Source organism: Thunnus albacares, chromosome 8 (genome assembly GCF_914725855.1).
Source record: "Thunnus albacares chromosome 8, fThuAlb1.1, whole genome shotgun sequence".
Classification (NCBI taxonomy): domain Eukaryota; kingdom Metazoa; phylum Chordata; class Actinopteri; order Scombriformes; family Scombridae; genus Thunnus; species Thunnus albacares.
Window position 1 is genome coordinate 6,315,249 of NC_058113.1, and position 15,641 is coordinate 6,330,889.

Consider the following 15,641-nt stretch of genomic DNA (forward strand, 5'->3'; position numbering starts at 1 on the left):
AATAATAGTTAAGTAGTACATGCAGTTATATAAACCTTCTCTCATTAGTTAAAGTTGCTCACGTAACTGTCTAAAGTTTACTTTGTCTTAAAATAACTGAGCATTGATGCATCACTCTGATACCTGTTCCCAAGGAGTTAGTAATAGAACTTGTCTGAAAAACACTAATGTACAGCCTGCCCACCCATCTTTACCTCAAATAAACCTCAGACTACATACTGAACTGCTACCAAACTTTAGTGTTGCCAAGCAACAAAACTCTTATCTGCCACCTACACATTTTGGGATGTGTGGGAAACCAGTGCTCATGCCAGTGTAACTATAAAAAGAATGAATGTTAAAGTATCGGTTGTTCAATGCATTTACATATAACGGACAGGCCATACTGTGTAATCCAAGTTCAGTCGATGCAGTATGGGTATTTTATTAGCTTATATTCAAACAAAAGCTCTTCAATGCTGAAGACAACCATATTTCATATTCAACTGAAACAATGAGAATGTCTCTTCCCACAGTAAAATATACACAACTTAAAATTATCTTTTAAACACAACATCAGGTAGCTTGTAGTCACGCCCCATGCATGTCATTAAGTCTTCAGCCAACATGGTGAATAAGATGATGGCACAATCCAAGGAGGTAACTATCAATAAAAAAAAGAATAAATAAAAGGTTAAAAAAAAAAAAAAAAAAAAAAAAAAAATCGAGGCACAGGGTTTCTGTCAGCTCACTTGGTGAAAGAAGCATCACTTGATTGCATGTAACTTCAGGTTTCTACAGGACAAAAACAGTTGACCTTTCTCCATTAATCTAGAATTCAATGTGTTCTGCATACACTCAGATGTTTCAATCAGACCTCTATGTTGATTTTAGCAAAGCGATACTGGAGAGATGTCGGGTTGCGCAGCAGCACCATTCCTCTCTGTTCCATCGGCTGGTTAAGGAGGGTGTTAAGGAGACCGGCAACACTGACTAACCCCAGAGCTTCCCCACAGCCTGCGGACAGGGAGAAGTCACCCTGAGTGACCCAGCCTAGTGTCACCCGGGAGCAGTGAGAGCTGACGCTCGGCAGAGGATCCGGCCACAGCCCAAACACAAGATCAGAGGAAGGCGAGGAGCATGATTTGGTTTCTTCAGATGTAGTGGGGTTTGGGTCGGAGGCTGAGGGAGGGTCTAACCCTTTACCCTCAGTTTTATCAGAAGATTGAGAGGAGGCAGCAGGTTTTTTGGAACCCTTCTTACAACGTTTAATTCTGCTTTTAAAGTGGTCTCTGTGTGGCGGCTCCTGGGGGCCGCTACTGCCAGGCTCTTTGTTCAGGAGCTTCAGGTCCTCTGCGGTTGGCACACAAACGATGGCGTGGAGCTCTGGTTTTCCCTTTGACAGCAGCGTCAGACGCACCCACACCACAGTCATCTCATGGGCAGCGAGAAACGACATCTTAGCTGAGCGGTTGAGAGGTGACACCTCCCCGACACGGCACGGCCTTTGACCTTTAGATGTAGAGGGTTTGCACCAACCGGAGAGCAGCCTCACAGACTTTCTGTTCCTAGGAAGTAAATAACCAAGACCCATTTATAATAGTTGATTAATATTCAAAGAAAAAGTTGCATTTTCATTGGCCCTGAGCGCCCCGCGAGATATACAATTTTGTTGAAGAACGTTTTTTAATTTTTAATGCTGAAAACAAAAGGCAGCCAATAGAGAGTGAATCAATCCAATTTTTTTCTCATAAAGTCAGTCATTACTCAAAGCTTGTGTGATGGTTTTATGAGAATAGATGCAACTCTTCCCCTCTACTAATCTCCATGATGTATTGCAGCAATTTAAGGCTGGATGTACTTTGGGTATTCTCATCAGGGACATTATGATGAAAGGGAGGTAGACTGGAGAAGAGCCATGCATCAAGCCTGTCAAAAGCAGCGCTGGGGTCTCTTAATAAAAAACAGCCAAGAAGTAAGTGATGATTGGAGCACAAAAACTGCACATTTCTGCTCAGGGGACCTTTAAAAGTCAACTGCATTAATATTGTTAGAAGTGTGATTTAGATGTGCAGAATGTTAAATGTCTGCAGGGACCTTGGCATGTTTTGAGTCACTTCTAATACAAGCTTATTTTCACAATACTATAAGAGAGGGGATAAAAAATTAAAAAATCATCAGTATAAATCACAAATAAAAAACAAAAGAAGCAAAAACAAACATTAACCTCAGAACAGTGAAGCGGCTCGGAGGCTTCGTCACAGTGACATCTTGATGTGATGTCACCTCCATCGCTGCGTCAGCCTCGGTTGTGCTTTGAGTCCGGCTGTCTCCTTTTCTCTCCTCTCCTCCTTCCCTCACGATGAGCTCCCACTCCTCGGCCAGCTGTTGCCACGGGCAACAGAACGGAGCCAGACTGCCATGTTTAATGTAATTGGTCCTTTTGGCGGGCGGACGCCTACAGAAAAGGTCAGAAGGTCAAACCCTTGTCAAACTGTTGGGGCAACCCTGTCAATTTATGTAACACATTCTGACTGCTGAGCAGCGGATAGTAGGGGATGAGCAGCACGCAGCCTTGTTATCATCTCATCTGCATGGCGGGAACGATCTGCATAATGGAAATTAACTGGGGTCAGAGCTGTGGAGTGCTTTTCTTTATCAAAACCTCTAATCCACTGACAACCTCACTACTTACTTAGGGTGTAGGCTAGTGAATATCATATTTTTCTGGCAGGCGATTGTACAGTCTTACAGTAACTGAAACCAGGACAAAGTATCTTTAGTTCCAACATAGTCTCATTATCACCTTACTTAATGTTTACTTAACTGAAAACATTTTCCCCTCACAGTTAAAAAGGGTATTTTTTAAGTTTTCCGATCGTTAATTAAAATGTATTGTAGAAACATCATCTCCGTCAGTATAATTGACCTTTATTATTCTAGGCAAGTTCTCAGGACTCTGTTTTCTATCAGTGGGCTGACATACTAGTTACATGCCAAAATAATTTCACAAGATACACAAATGTTTTGGCAGCACAAGATGTGACGGGAAACAATTCTTAGCAAGGAGAGGCAGATACGTTTCTGATAATAATGATCACACACACAACATTACTTTTTTGGTTCCTTTCCTGCTCAGGCATTAGCTGACCTTTTGAACTTGTCCAGGAGCTCAGCCTCCTGCTCCCCCTGAAAACAAACGCCTGCAGGGCAGTCTGGGTAATCATGGGGGAAGTGGGGGGCTCCTTTATTCTGAGAGTGTTTCAGACTCATATTTAGCCCACCAATGCGGACTCCTCTGTACACCTAGCAGAGGAAGAAATAAGGCAGGAATGAGAAACATTGGATTTTAGGCTTGACAAAATAAAGCAGACCTGAGGGCTTCCAGCCTGCCTTTAAATTTCAAGGTACATTTAACATTTTCACAGTGCTTGTCCAAACAAAATGGAATTGCCCCAAAACATGGACAGGGCAACCAAATACTGAAAACATCAACAACAAAGACTTTTCCATTCTAACGTTCACTGTCTTATAACGGTACACACACACACACACACTAAAATATGAAGTGGAAACCTATATTTTTGTTTAATAAAATCCATATTATCCAGATCTTCATTTGAACATTTGAATGACAGTGAACAGATAATAAAGCTCAATCAAATGCAACCAAATAACATGGCTGTCCACGCTACCTACCAGTGGGACCCAGAAAGCCATGCCCCAGCCTTTAGGAAGCAGCAGGTCCCATCCAGCACCCCAGGAGCTCATCTCGTGTCCCACCTGCTTGCCAGGCTGGTGAACCAGCAGGATGGGGACTCGGCCCTGCAGGGGAGTGGGGTTCAGCCTGGATCCAGGAACCAAGACCTCACTCCTCATACGGTTCAGCTCCTGTGAGGAGAAGAAAATGCTAGAGGTAAGAACGTCTGAGCTTATCTGTGCTTTCAGAAATAGAGATTTAAAGGGAAACTTGGGGATTTTTCACCCTGGACCCTATTTTCCCATCATTTTGCGTCCAATGAGTGACCAATGGGGACAACAATTTTTCAAATTGGGTAAGACACATAATCTGAGCCTGTCAGTGTCAAAAACATGCACTTTTAGTGGATGTACGTTAACAGGGTGCTATTGCCCCAAAGGATTACATTGCAGTCTGTTTCGCAGCTGCTGGCTGAAGCGCTCTCGCTCAATACTGGACCTATTTCAAAAATTGCTGTCCCCATTTGTCACTTAAACACAAAGTTTCCCTTTAATGTAAGATGTTAGAAAGGAGAAGGTCAGTAAATAAGGCACATAAAGTGTTAAGAATATCAATAACTGAGAATTCCATGTTGTGATACCTGCTCTGATATTTTGTTATCAGTGACATTGTTGCGGACAGACTGCTCCCACAGGAAACTCTGACAGCAGTGTTCCGGTACGCCTCGCAACATCAGCTCCCTCCTCTTCTCCTCGTCCACCTCTGAATGAAACACAGCACAAACACAGAATGCTCCTGTATGATCAGCGTCAATGTTATATGTCTTAAGCCTCTAAGAAAACATGAGTCAGGAGAAAAATTTGCCACACAGCCAATCCTCTCATTTATCTAAACTAGGCAATCATCTAAATGAGCAGTGAATTGATCACTGATTAATAAAATGCATTCTGCTGTGGAAACAGGACCATGCTGTAACAGTCCCTCATTTATATATGACGCAAATTTATGAAGACATGGTGACTTTCAGCTTGTTGATACTTGCATACTCTGAATACAATACATAATGGAACAAAGAAGGATATCACCCATGTTTACTGGGTTTCACAATAGTAATTGGCCCATATGAGGCCGATGCTGTTCAGTCCCTTCTGTTATTCTCAGAGTTTGCTTTCAAATGAGTACTAAAGCTCACAATACTAAATATTTTAATTTGAAATTATCCTAATAGTTTTTTTCATGTACAACGTAAAGATAGTGCAGCTCCTTTCAATGAGCAGATGATCTTTACAGAGATGTGAGTTGATCTTTGGGTTTGACCATACTCGTTTGGTGAATTAGGAAATTGTGACAGTTTCCAGAATTGGAAAATCAATACAAGTCTCTTTTTTTCCTTCAATTTTTTTCCATCAATCAGGTCCAATATAAAGATTGATCCTGATTTCGTTGAATAGTGGGTAAACACTCTGCAAATAAAAAGCTGGAAAAACAGACTTTACTCTACAAATCATCCTGGGGCCTATTATAAAAAATAATAATGATAAAAAAAAAAAAAAAATCAGGTTTACTATAAAAAGACTTGTTCCAGGTTTTACAACATTAACCATATAACTCTGTAAACCTCTTACATGAAATAGGCCTCGAAGGCCTGAACTCCTCTCATGTGAAGAATAAAAATAAATGGCATGAGTAATTTACAAATACTAGCAGCCAGTGAGGTTGCAAAGCCATTTAATATGCAGGAAAGCATGACGTTGTAAAGTTATTAAGCCCCAGTGTGTGTCAGCCAGTGAGCAGCTCTGTTAAGAAAATAAAAAAAAAACCTGTGAACATCTCTCATGAAACTAGTGACACCAAAGTGTGAGGATAAATAACCCTGGTTATTTTCAATGTAGGCTTTATTATTTTGGCCGTTATGGCTGCAGATACTGAGCAGGCTACTTGCAAATACTAACAAGCGGTCTCTTATGCATGGTTTTGGATATGGGTGTTCCAGTTGGCAAAATACAAGATTCCTTTTGAGATGAAGCAATGAAATCCTGTTTCCCACCTAACTATTATACTATTGATATCATGCCAGCACAGCAAAAATATTAGCAACCAGTGAAACTATGTTATTGTAAACTAGAGATGTGCAAAATGAGAAAAGCTTGGCAGTGACGGGATTGACAGATTTTTAAAAAGTGGAAATATGAGGCCCAATTTGAAAGTAACCCTTATTATCTCTACGTTCCACCTCAAAATCAGTGAATCAGCTGTTGTCTGTCACTGAGGGTGTTTTTGGAGTACAGGGTCCTGCCAGGATTCGAACCTGGAACATCTGCATGGCCAAGCAGAGCCCCCCCTGGAGCACAGAACCAGATGTGTACTCAGTGAAACAGCCTCAGGACCAGAAACAACAGACTCATTCTGGGCTCAACTTCAGCTATCTCTTATTTTATGGTCAAGGTCCCTCTGTTATATATGAAAACAACGATTAAATCGAGTCTGCACAATGTATGACGTACACGTACAGTACAACTTGTTCCTGGTAAGTACATATAACTACATTAGAAAACACAGTATTATATAACAACAGTATGGTCTCAGTCCTGAGAACCAACTGTATCTGTAAACTAACTGCCCACTCCTGCACTGTTTGTCTGGTAGGTCAGATTTTACCTTGTGCCTGCTTTACACAGGGCAAAGCTTTAACCTTCTTTGTTGGTAAAGTCAGCCTGGGGTCATCTACAGTCAGTCCCAGCACTGTGCCAGGGGGGAGCTCTCCAGTTGAATAGATGCCTGGATGAATTACACAGTCATGGTTAGATACACGCCCACACACAAACACACAGAACCAAATGGCAACAGGAAGTACTAGGAGACGAAATATATTATATAAAATACAGAAAGAGGAAAAAATAAACCTTTCAGTATATTAAAGACATCAGCTTGTTGTTGATGTAGAATCATCTTGCTCTCATCTTTGCAGTGCTCAGGCCACCAGAGGGAAGAGGGCTGGGATTTGTTCATTTCCTTAAAGAAGCAAAAACATAAAACATAGTTATTCAATGTTAAATGCAAATATATTTCAGAGGCTCTCAACTTCTGATACGAGAACACCATAATTCTTACATCACAGTCCGTAGCAGCTTCCAAAGTTTCTGCCAGCACAGAATGGGACTGTGGTCCAATCAGACGATAGTGTACGATCTCCATTGTGAGATCACTGCAACAGATCCACAAGTGAAATACAAAATTAGCAAATTTAAGAATTTACATCACCATTTCCAGTAAAAATTCTTAATCCAAGCCACAATGTTCTCTGTCTGAATTTTAATCCAATTTAGAAACTACACAAACTTTATAACTATTCCAGTTGAGTTGGACTTCCAGGTAACTGGTGTGGTGGGAGATCTGGTTCCATCTCCCAGGATCTTCTTGGCTGGGGGTCCATTGGCATCCTTACGGCTCCGCTTCCTCTTAGTACCAGTTATCTGCTTTGTCTCAGGGGTCTTTTCAGGCTTTGGCTCTGATTCTACGGTGGGGACAACCTCTGCAGGCGTCACAACCGGCACAACTGGAGGAACTACGGCCTCGCAACACTGGCACACACTTTGTAGCTCAGGGAGAAGGTCCTGGAAGGAGCACACAGTTTCTGGAGTTAACATTCCTGCTGACCCCCCTCTCTCTTAACGGCAAATGTCAGCCCTACTATAATTTAACCTTTCACTACAAAACTTATTTATTTTTTGTATATTAAGATTGTCTGTCCCGATAATATATAAGCTTTTGCTTTAGTCACCAACCAAACAACCATCTACAACTCAACATACGTGTTTCAGAGTGGGATGAGCCCAAATCCACAGCTGCCTGTGAGTCGAGCCCTGTGTTCGGGGTCTCCAGAGGAAGGTGACAGGGCCCAGGGGCTGTGAGGGGTACTGTCCTGCTCTATACACCACCACACTGCCCTGTCGTCGCCCTGACAGACACAGTGCTGCAGCGAATGTAGGACCTGCAAACACATACACACTATATATTACTCCAACTATTCAAACTAAACTCAGGAACTTTTATCACTGAAAACAAATCAGAAATCTAAAACTGTATTTGTGGTTGAGGTAGGGCTCACTCTCACCAGCCTCCTTGCTAGTCAGCTGTGACAGAGAAGCCAGCAGCTTGTGTTCCTCTCCCTGTAGCTCGATGCAGCAGTAGTAAGAAAGGTCCTGAGTGGACAGAACCAGAGAGGTTAAGCTGATTTTACTTACAGTGATATCGTCTTAATTACATCCTAAATGAGTGAAGTAAAGAAAACACACACACAAAAAAAACCCATTTCCATTCTGTGAGGGTCTATACCTGCAGAAGGCAATGGCTGCTCATGGCTCTGTAGCAGGGACGATAGCATTTGTATGTGGGTCTGTCCCCGAGGCAGTAGCCCCACTTTTTCACCATGTGGAAGCGCTTTGCGTGCCAAATGTGCGTCTCCAGCCATACATTCTTTCTCTGGCGGCGGTTGAACTCCAGCAGCAGATTTCCGTGCCGGCGGCGGGCCTTGCGGCTCTTGCTCTTCGCCTGTTCCTTCTTCTTCTTGGAGCCGGCCTGGAGGCTCTTCTCTCGCTGGAGGGGGAAGACAACAGAAATGTCACGGATCATGAGAATGTGACAGTGATATTTCAGTGTGTGTGGAGTGTGTTTAAGGAGCACACTTCTTCATTCAGGCATTCAGTGAATAACAAAGACTGAAAACAGCATGACGGTGCTAAAAGGAAAGTCATCCTGAATGTTACCATTCTGTTGGCAACTTCTCTCAGCCTGCGAGGAAGACGCTTGGTGTTGTGGCTCATGGCTCGTCTCCTCATGTGTTTGGGCAGGGCTCCGAACACATGGCAGCTGCCCGTTGTCTTGGTGACTGCTTTCAGCATGGCACTAACCTCTGCTGCCCTGGCCCTGGCAAAAGCTCCAGCTGGAAAGTTGGGAGCAGAAGAGAGGGGTGGAGGCACTGAACTTTTAACTGTCATCACACTGGCTGTGCAAGTATGTCAAGTGAGTCATTTTCAGTATGTGTCTGTAGGAGTAGGCCAATGTCTTTACCAGTAATGTATTTGGGCATCTCCTTGGCGTAACCTCCACCATCTTTGTGGTGCCCGCGGACCCATCCACCCTGATGGTGAGAGCTCTTCGGCCTTTCTGTTGATGGATGGTCAGATTGACCATCACCACCTCTACCTTTGGACAAATAATTATTTTGTCAGTTTACAAGAAAAAATAAGAATGCAGCAAATATTGTGTTTTGACAAATTTCAGAAAAATATTCTAAAATCAGATCAAAGCACTGTAATACATAATATTAAAGGTAAACTCTCTCCTTGCTTGTCCTGCATTCTCAGGGATGTTTGGTGTAACATTAGAGCTGACAATGATACTGGTGGTGCTTTTGTTGTTGAAACTTAACTACCAACTGGATTAAATACAGTCAGGGAAATGTTGTAGTGACTGACGGTGCAGAATGAAAACTGCTGACCTCTGTGAAATTCTGACAATGCAGCTGCAAGAGGAGAGGAGGTTATGGACAGAAAGAGCTGCCGTGAAGAGGGAACATACAGCATCGCAGGACCGACATAAAAGTCATGTTACATAACGTTAAACAGAAAAGACAGAGTAACATTACTGGTGGTCGGCGTGTTTCCTCCGTTCTCCACATTCGGGGTAGAGGTGGATGAATACTGCACACTGGCCGGCTGGTTTCTCATCTTCTTCTGCCGCATTTTAACTTTTGCAGCAGACATTTTCTGTAGAAAACAATAAGGCACCTTTCAGACAACGGCTGTCAGTCAGTCTTGCTTGTTGCTAACTTACGCTGACTCTTCAAACAGAGACATGACCTGCGAGTATGTCACCAACTGCTAGCGACCTAGCTGGCTACGTTAATTGGCGGTTTATTTAACAAAAATACAAATAAAATATGTCTATACAATATGTTCAGAAAAATTACATATCATACAGTTACCTCAAGGTTCCCCAGTATGACTGTACGTGAGATATATAGTTTCAAGTGTAGACGCCCTCTCTTTTTCAAGCTAGCTGGCATGTGAGTTTCTCACACGTTGTCTGGCGTGATGTTTGCTTCCGGGTGGTGTTCATGGGATTTGTAGTGTATCGGCGCAACAAAAGTTGTAATGACAACCAATATCAGTTATTTAGAAATACTGTATTGTTTTTCTAACTACTTAATCTGGTTGTTGTATGATACATTTCTGTGCAAACAAACTAAGGAGAAAAACGCCAGATAAAAATATTTCCTGTGCGCCTACATGGTGATTTACGGTAATGCATCTATGACGTTTTGTGTAACGATTATCCAGTGTTCCTTCTTCCTCTCCTTTTTGCAGCACACTGTTGCAAAAGTTGTGTCATTCACCTGGTTTGATTAGATATATTGTCAGTAAAATGGCTTCATTGATCAGGAGGATTATCAGCACAACAAAAGCTCCTGCTGCTATCGGCCCGTACAGGTGAGAAAGAGCTGTAAGGTCGGTCCATCAGACTGAAACTGAGGCTGAAGTTAAAAGCTGGCACACAGCGGACGGCTGTCAAACACACAGCTGTCAAACATTTAGACCACATGTAAAGAGTAATGACTGTTGGGAAGATGTGTTAGAAGTATTAAGACCACTAACTTTTTCTCAGTGTGAACATATAGCTTTGTTTCAATGCCCTTGGAATAGCAATACTCTGTCCATTAGTTATGGCTGGAGGTGGAACAGTGGTCACTCGTGCTTTTAGGAGCAAAGTGCACATTTTTGGATTGCACTTTAAACTGTGTAAACAATTGAAAGGCTAAACTATTAAAATCAACCGCCTCTGTGCTCACATTTTTGTGTTTACTGAATACAGGTTCCTCTTAATGAAGTTTATTATGACTTTGCATCATAATGTTTGGACAAAATATACAGCTTCAGTGTGGCCACTGGCTGACAGTATATTATGTATTTCACCCTCAACATGTTAATGAACCTTAAAAGAAAAAAAATAGTTTTGTCTATGTAACAAAACAAATGCATTTAACCAGACAATTCATTATTATTCATTATAATCTTTGTGAATTGATAAGAGAAAAGCAAGTGGAGGTATAGTCATGTAAAATATGTATAATACATGGTTGAATACAAATACAAAGACATTTTTATGTTTCACACTAAAAAATTGATTTGCAGAATTTCTGCATTTACCATCTGCTCTCCTTCTGTAGCAGTAAAACACTAGAGATGACGGAATAATTCACATTGTTTTCTAAAAGCTCACTTTTAATCCAGTGTGGATGATTCTTTGTTCCTGTTTTGCGTCTCCCAGCCAGGCGGTGGTGGTTGATCGGACCATGTACATCTCAGGACAGCTGGGGATGGATCCTGCCAATGGACAGTTGGTGGACGGTGGCGTCCAGGCTCAAACCAGACAGGTGAACCGCCACCAACCACACTCCCATCATTCATTCATAAACTAGGGGCATTACAAAACTGGAAATCATCCTAAATGTTATTATGTGTTTATAATAAAGTTGCTCAGTATTGATGAGTTTTATGTGATTGTTTTTTTTCTTCAATTGATTCTGTTTGGTACATTAAGCTTCTGTTCTCTCTCGATTCTCTCATATCCAATCCATTAAAAGGTTGTTATGAATAAACTGCAAATTGCATTTTTATTACTGATTGTAAAATCATGTCAAGCTTGCTTTAGAGTTCTAACATTTCCATTTTCTATCATCTGATCTCTTTTATTAGCAAATCAAAACAAATTACTAAAGAACACATTGAACCATGCCACCTGTGGCTCCTAAACTCTTCCTTAATCTCCTCAGGCTCTTGTGAATATGGGTGAAATCCTTAAAGCAGCTGGGTGCGGTTATGAGAATGGTGAGGAGAAACTGTACCTGTATTTGAAAAGTGACACATTTTGCATGAATTTAGAAGTTTGTGTTTAAGGGCGTCTTTTACTCAAACATTTTTTCATTGTTTTCTGCAGTTGTCAAAACCACAGTGCTCTTAGCCGACATGAACGACTTCACCAATGTCAACGATGTTTACAAGCAATGTAAGTATGATTGATTTTCTTATCAATATGATTTATTCATCTGCTACTTTTCCTCTCTACTGAGTCATGGTAAAACCTTCACCATGATGAAACCTTCATGTAACAAGCAAAGGTCCATCACTTGCATCTTGCAATATAGACTTTGCCACTGGGTGTCAGCACAGTCCAGAGAACCTGCATTTTCCAGGTCAACATGATGGTTGCTGAATATATGACGTTTCACTTGGTTGGCTTGTATGGACGCAGTAACTGCCTGATCTCTGGCATTTTCTGTACTGGCCTCATTTTTCACACAACTACTTGTTTTGAGTGCTTATCTATTGCTATATTGTTATTTAATCTGTTCATGTTGGGGTGTCTTTACATTTGTGTATGAGCACTATATCTTCACAACACATAATTCAGATGTCATTTTTGAATTTGCCTTTTTCTTCATATTGTAAATGTACTCAGCAAAGAACAGAGTAAGCACAGACAGAAGTATGAAAACAAATGTTCAGAAGCACAGGTGATTTTGTCACCACACTGGTAGCGTCTCCTGAAGTGTGCTGAGTCACCAAGCAGGGTGAAACCTGAGCTGCTGCTGCTGCCAGTGGATTAAGTCCTCAACTAAATGTCATCCCACATCTGATGCTCTATAGACAGCCAGGAAGTCCTTTAACTCTAAATGATGCCTGAGGTTTTCAATATGGAGAGTATGATTTTCATTCACATGCACCATATTCACTTAATGTCAGTTTTGTATGAAGAAAAAGAATTGTAAGGAGCACTTCTACACTGCCAGTGCTCTTGGAGGGGAAAAGGGAGTAAAAAGAGGGAAAAAAAGCTTTCATCCATGGGTAGAGTGTGGCATAAAAACCAGACACAGAGGAGAAAAAATATGGACTACCATTAGCATTTAAAGACCCTGAGCGCCACCACAGGTGTTTTCACTTATTCTGACTAATTAGGCTTCTGATCCGGTTGAAGCTGTGTGGAGCTATGCTGGAACTACATTAGGTCACCAAACTTCATGAACAAATGAGAATAATAAGCGTTCAGCTCTCCTGCCCGGAACAGGTCCAACAAATTTAATAGAAGGATCAGAGACATGTCAATCAAGTCTGGTTTGCACACGCCCTCCCATAACTCTGAAGACATTAAATAAAGCAAATAAAGAAGTGAAAACACCTGTGTGGGTGTATCAACAGTGTGTTTATTGCATTACATTTCCCAGACGTCTCCTGTCAGTCCAATAATGTGAATGTTTTGAATTTTCCATTAATGAAGTTTGTGTAGATGGTACTATTTTCCTTTTTCTCATGTCCCAATTCTAACTACCTAATAATGGTGTACAGCATGTATTAAATAAGTGTTACAGTACACTGTGCTTACAGAGAAATAAATATACTTTTATGTTTTGTAATAACATGAAATATTGCAATATATGTGTCAGTAAAAGTGAGACTTTGGAAAGAATTTGACAATTAAAACTTACAAACAAAGCAAAATATTTTCCCAAGGGTTTAATATTTAGATTTTTTTTTTTGTCTGTTTACCCATGCTGTTAGTGTTTACCAAAAAACACATCATTTCCAGTGCACAAGAGGATTTTGTTTAATGAAGACTGCCCTGACACTTGATGTTTAGAACAACAAACACAAAAGCTTTCATAAACTGGATTTAGGCCACATAACAAAAGATCTTTTCAGAGGAAACATGTCATAGCATGAAAGCACGGGTGTAACTAATAAGACTAATGATTGCTTGTGCAGGCTGACTGGGACAGTGGGACAGAGCTCTAATTAGTGTTATTAGTTACACCGGTGCTTTCATTGCTGAGACAGTCAAGGTTTGATTTATATCAGTCAGTGACAGAAAGTTGCAAAATGAACATTTTGTGTGAACATGAATCAACACGTTGATTAGAACTTCATGGACTACATTGACTGGTCAGTGTTTGATTTTTAATGAAACACTAAGATTGACTTCATGTTGAGTCAAATCAGAAAACAAACCTTCCTACACTGCTGTCTTCATGTCAGACTGTAGTTTGTTACTGAGTGTGTTTGTAGACAGACCAGTTGTGGGACTTCACCACAGCTAGTCCACGTGTCAGTTTCATTAAACATAAACGTGTTTAAGTATGTGTCTGTTGTCCTGATATTTCATGTGCTGCTTTCTTTAGTCTTCACCACCAACTTCCCAGCCAGAGCTGCCTACCAGGTTGCTGCTCTTCCCAGAGTGAGTACTTGATGAAGATTTATACTTGTCGCCACTGATTCTCTACTGGATTGAACCAAACAAAAAGCTGCTATCCATCAATATTCTCTCTGTTTGTCTAGGGTGGACTGGTTGAGATTGAAGCAGTTGCTGTTTTGGGCCCTGTGACCGATGCTTCCTAACAAGAACATCTATCAAACAATAAAACATTTGAAAACTCATTATCACTGAAAAATATGATCCTTGATTTGTAGACTAAGCAAGCACTGATCAAACAAAACTCCTGTATCGCACTAATCATTTTTATTATAGATGTTTCACCTTTTGTAAGGTATTTAGTGACTTAGTGCTGTCAAACCTGTTGACCAGGTCACCGTGCAGACGACCAGCAGTCAGTCTCAAGGTACTTTCTCCTCCTTCATTAACATTGATGAGACACGTTTGCTGACAACAATGCATTTTAAATTCCCTCTGCTCGCATTTCACTTACAATAGCTGAAAAGTATCTAAGCTTGTTTGCTGCATTGAATTACACTATCAGCCTGTGTTGTCACCAGCCATACCCATGACAGTGTATCCTCTCTTATTATGCCAGATGATGGATGATTAAATATAACTCAATAATAAATGTTTTAATTTACTTAAATGGTGATTTATTTCCTTAATCTCATGACTTTGCGCTATGTGTCTTCCTCAGTTGGTGATTGGCCCTTAAACAGTATTACTTCTTATATATTTGATATTTGTTGATGTGGGATGGAAACCCATTCACGCAGAAGGACAGTATGGATTATATGCCAGATCATAACCTTTGCAGCACATTTTATCCAATGTGGATATTCCTCCACTGATCTTCACTTCTGTGTTATTGTGTTCATTGCACCCACAAGCAGAGATGGTGAGCTTGATCGTCGCCTCTCCTCTCAAATGGATGCAGATGGATATTCAGCCTGAGAACAGTGTCTCCCCAGGGGCTTAGTGAGGAATTAAATCTATCTTGTTTCATCTAATCCCTTCTTGTTTTTTATTGTTTGTTTTTTTATTTTATTGAGTGCAGGATAAGTGATTAACACACAGTACAGTACAAGCAATACTAATCCCCTCTTGTATAGTTCTCTATATTGTGTCTAATCACCTTATTTTGACATATTTTTGGCTTAGTGAGTGACTACATGTTATTTGGCATGTTCCACCCCTTACATATTGTTCTTGTGTTTAACAAGCATCCCATTATTGTTTTGTATATATTTTCTCAGCATGACATATTTACCGTGTCATTTCCTGCCTTTCTCTACTTCCAGAGACACGTCAGCATAAGCCTTTTGATGGTGCCTGAGGAAGATCAGCAAGCTTTAAACATGTTGCAATCCAGAGTAGCTGCTGATCCAAGACATTTAATTGTTCTTCATGCCATTTAGTGCCTGTTTTCACACATATTGAGCATTTTAAATTCTCACTTTTTTGAATCTGATGCCTCTCTTTCTTTTTTCTGAGCCAGATCATGGGTTCTAATAGATTATAGATTGCAGAAGTCTTTCTCTGATCATTGTTCTAATCAATTGTTCTAATTGTTCTAAAATTGAACTCACCAGAAAAATCATTTCTACAAAAAGACTAACACATACCTCACTAAATACAGCTGATTTCAATGTTGATTCAATAACTCCTGTTTGGATAAATGTGTCAGGTGTGG

General features: G+C 40.8%; 2 protein-coding genes across 2 annotated transcripts; one reads left to right on the forward strand and one right to left on the reverse strand.

Annotated features, from left to right (window-relative positions):
- Positions 1-404: 404 nt before the first annotated feature.
- On the reverse strand, positions 405-9,910 carry pop1 (POP1 homolog, ribonuclease P/MRP subunit). Its single transcript, XM_044358785.1, has 16 exons — positions 9,666-9,910; positions 9,327-9,447; positions 8,750-8,884; positions 8,446-8,621; positions 8,015-8,275; positions 7,794-7,881; positions 7,492-7,670; positions 7,019-7,293; positions 6,791-6,884; positions 6,583-6,691; positions 6,338-6,457; positions 4,320-4,441; positions 3,679-3,870; positions 3,131-3,285; positions 2,207-2,437; positions 405-1,547 (listed from the first exon to the last, which is right to left on the reverse strand). Exons 1-16 carry the CDS (start codon positions 9,744-9,746, stop codon positions 851-853), a joined length of 3,036 nt encoding a protein of 1,011 aa, XP_044214720.1. The 5' UTR covers positions 9,747-9,910; the 3' UTR covers positions 405-850.
- A 105-nt stretch (positions 9,911-10,015) lies between these two features.
- On the forward strand, positions 10,016-14,588 carry LOC122987120 (2-iminobutanoate/2-iminopropanoate deaminase-like). The gene is made up of 6 exons (XM_044358787.1): positions 10,016-10,170; positions 11,009-11,114; positions 11,514-11,568; positions 11,678-11,746; positions 13,914-13,969; positions 14,071-14,588. The coding sequence occupies exons 1-6, from the start codon at positions 10,106-10,108 to the stop codon at positions 14,128-14,130; spliced, it is 411 nt and encodes a 136-aa protein (XP_044214722.1). The 5' UTR covers positions 10,016-10,105; the 3' UTR covers positions 14,131-14,588.
- The last annotated feature ends 1,053 nt before the right edge of the window (positions 14,589-15,641 follow it).

Coding starts and splice junctions, on each gene's coding strand:
- pop1 (XM_044358785.1), bottom strand. CDS start 9,746: ATGCCAGCTAGCTTGAAAAAGAGAGGGCGTCTACACTTGAAACTATAT. Junction 9,448..9,665: donor TCATACTGGGGAACCTTGAG/GTAACTGTATGA, acceptor TGTTTTCTACAG/AAAATGTCTGCTGCAAAAGT. Junction 6,692..6,790: donor AAGCTGCTACGGACTGTGAT/GTAAGAATTATG, acceptor TGCTTCTTTAAG/GAAATGAACAAATCCCAGCC.
- LOC122987120 (XM_044358787.1), top strand. CDS start 10,106: ATGGCTTCATTGATCAGGAGGATTATCAGCACAACAAAAGCTCCTGCT. Junction 10,171..11,008: donor GCTGCTATCGGCCCGTACAG/GTGAGAAAGAGC, acceptor TGCGTCTCCCAG/CCAGGCGGTGGTGGTTGATC. Junction 11,747..13,913: donor CAACGATGTTTACAAGCAAT/GTAAGTATGATT, acceptor TGCTTTCTTTAG/TCTTCACCACCAACTTCCCA.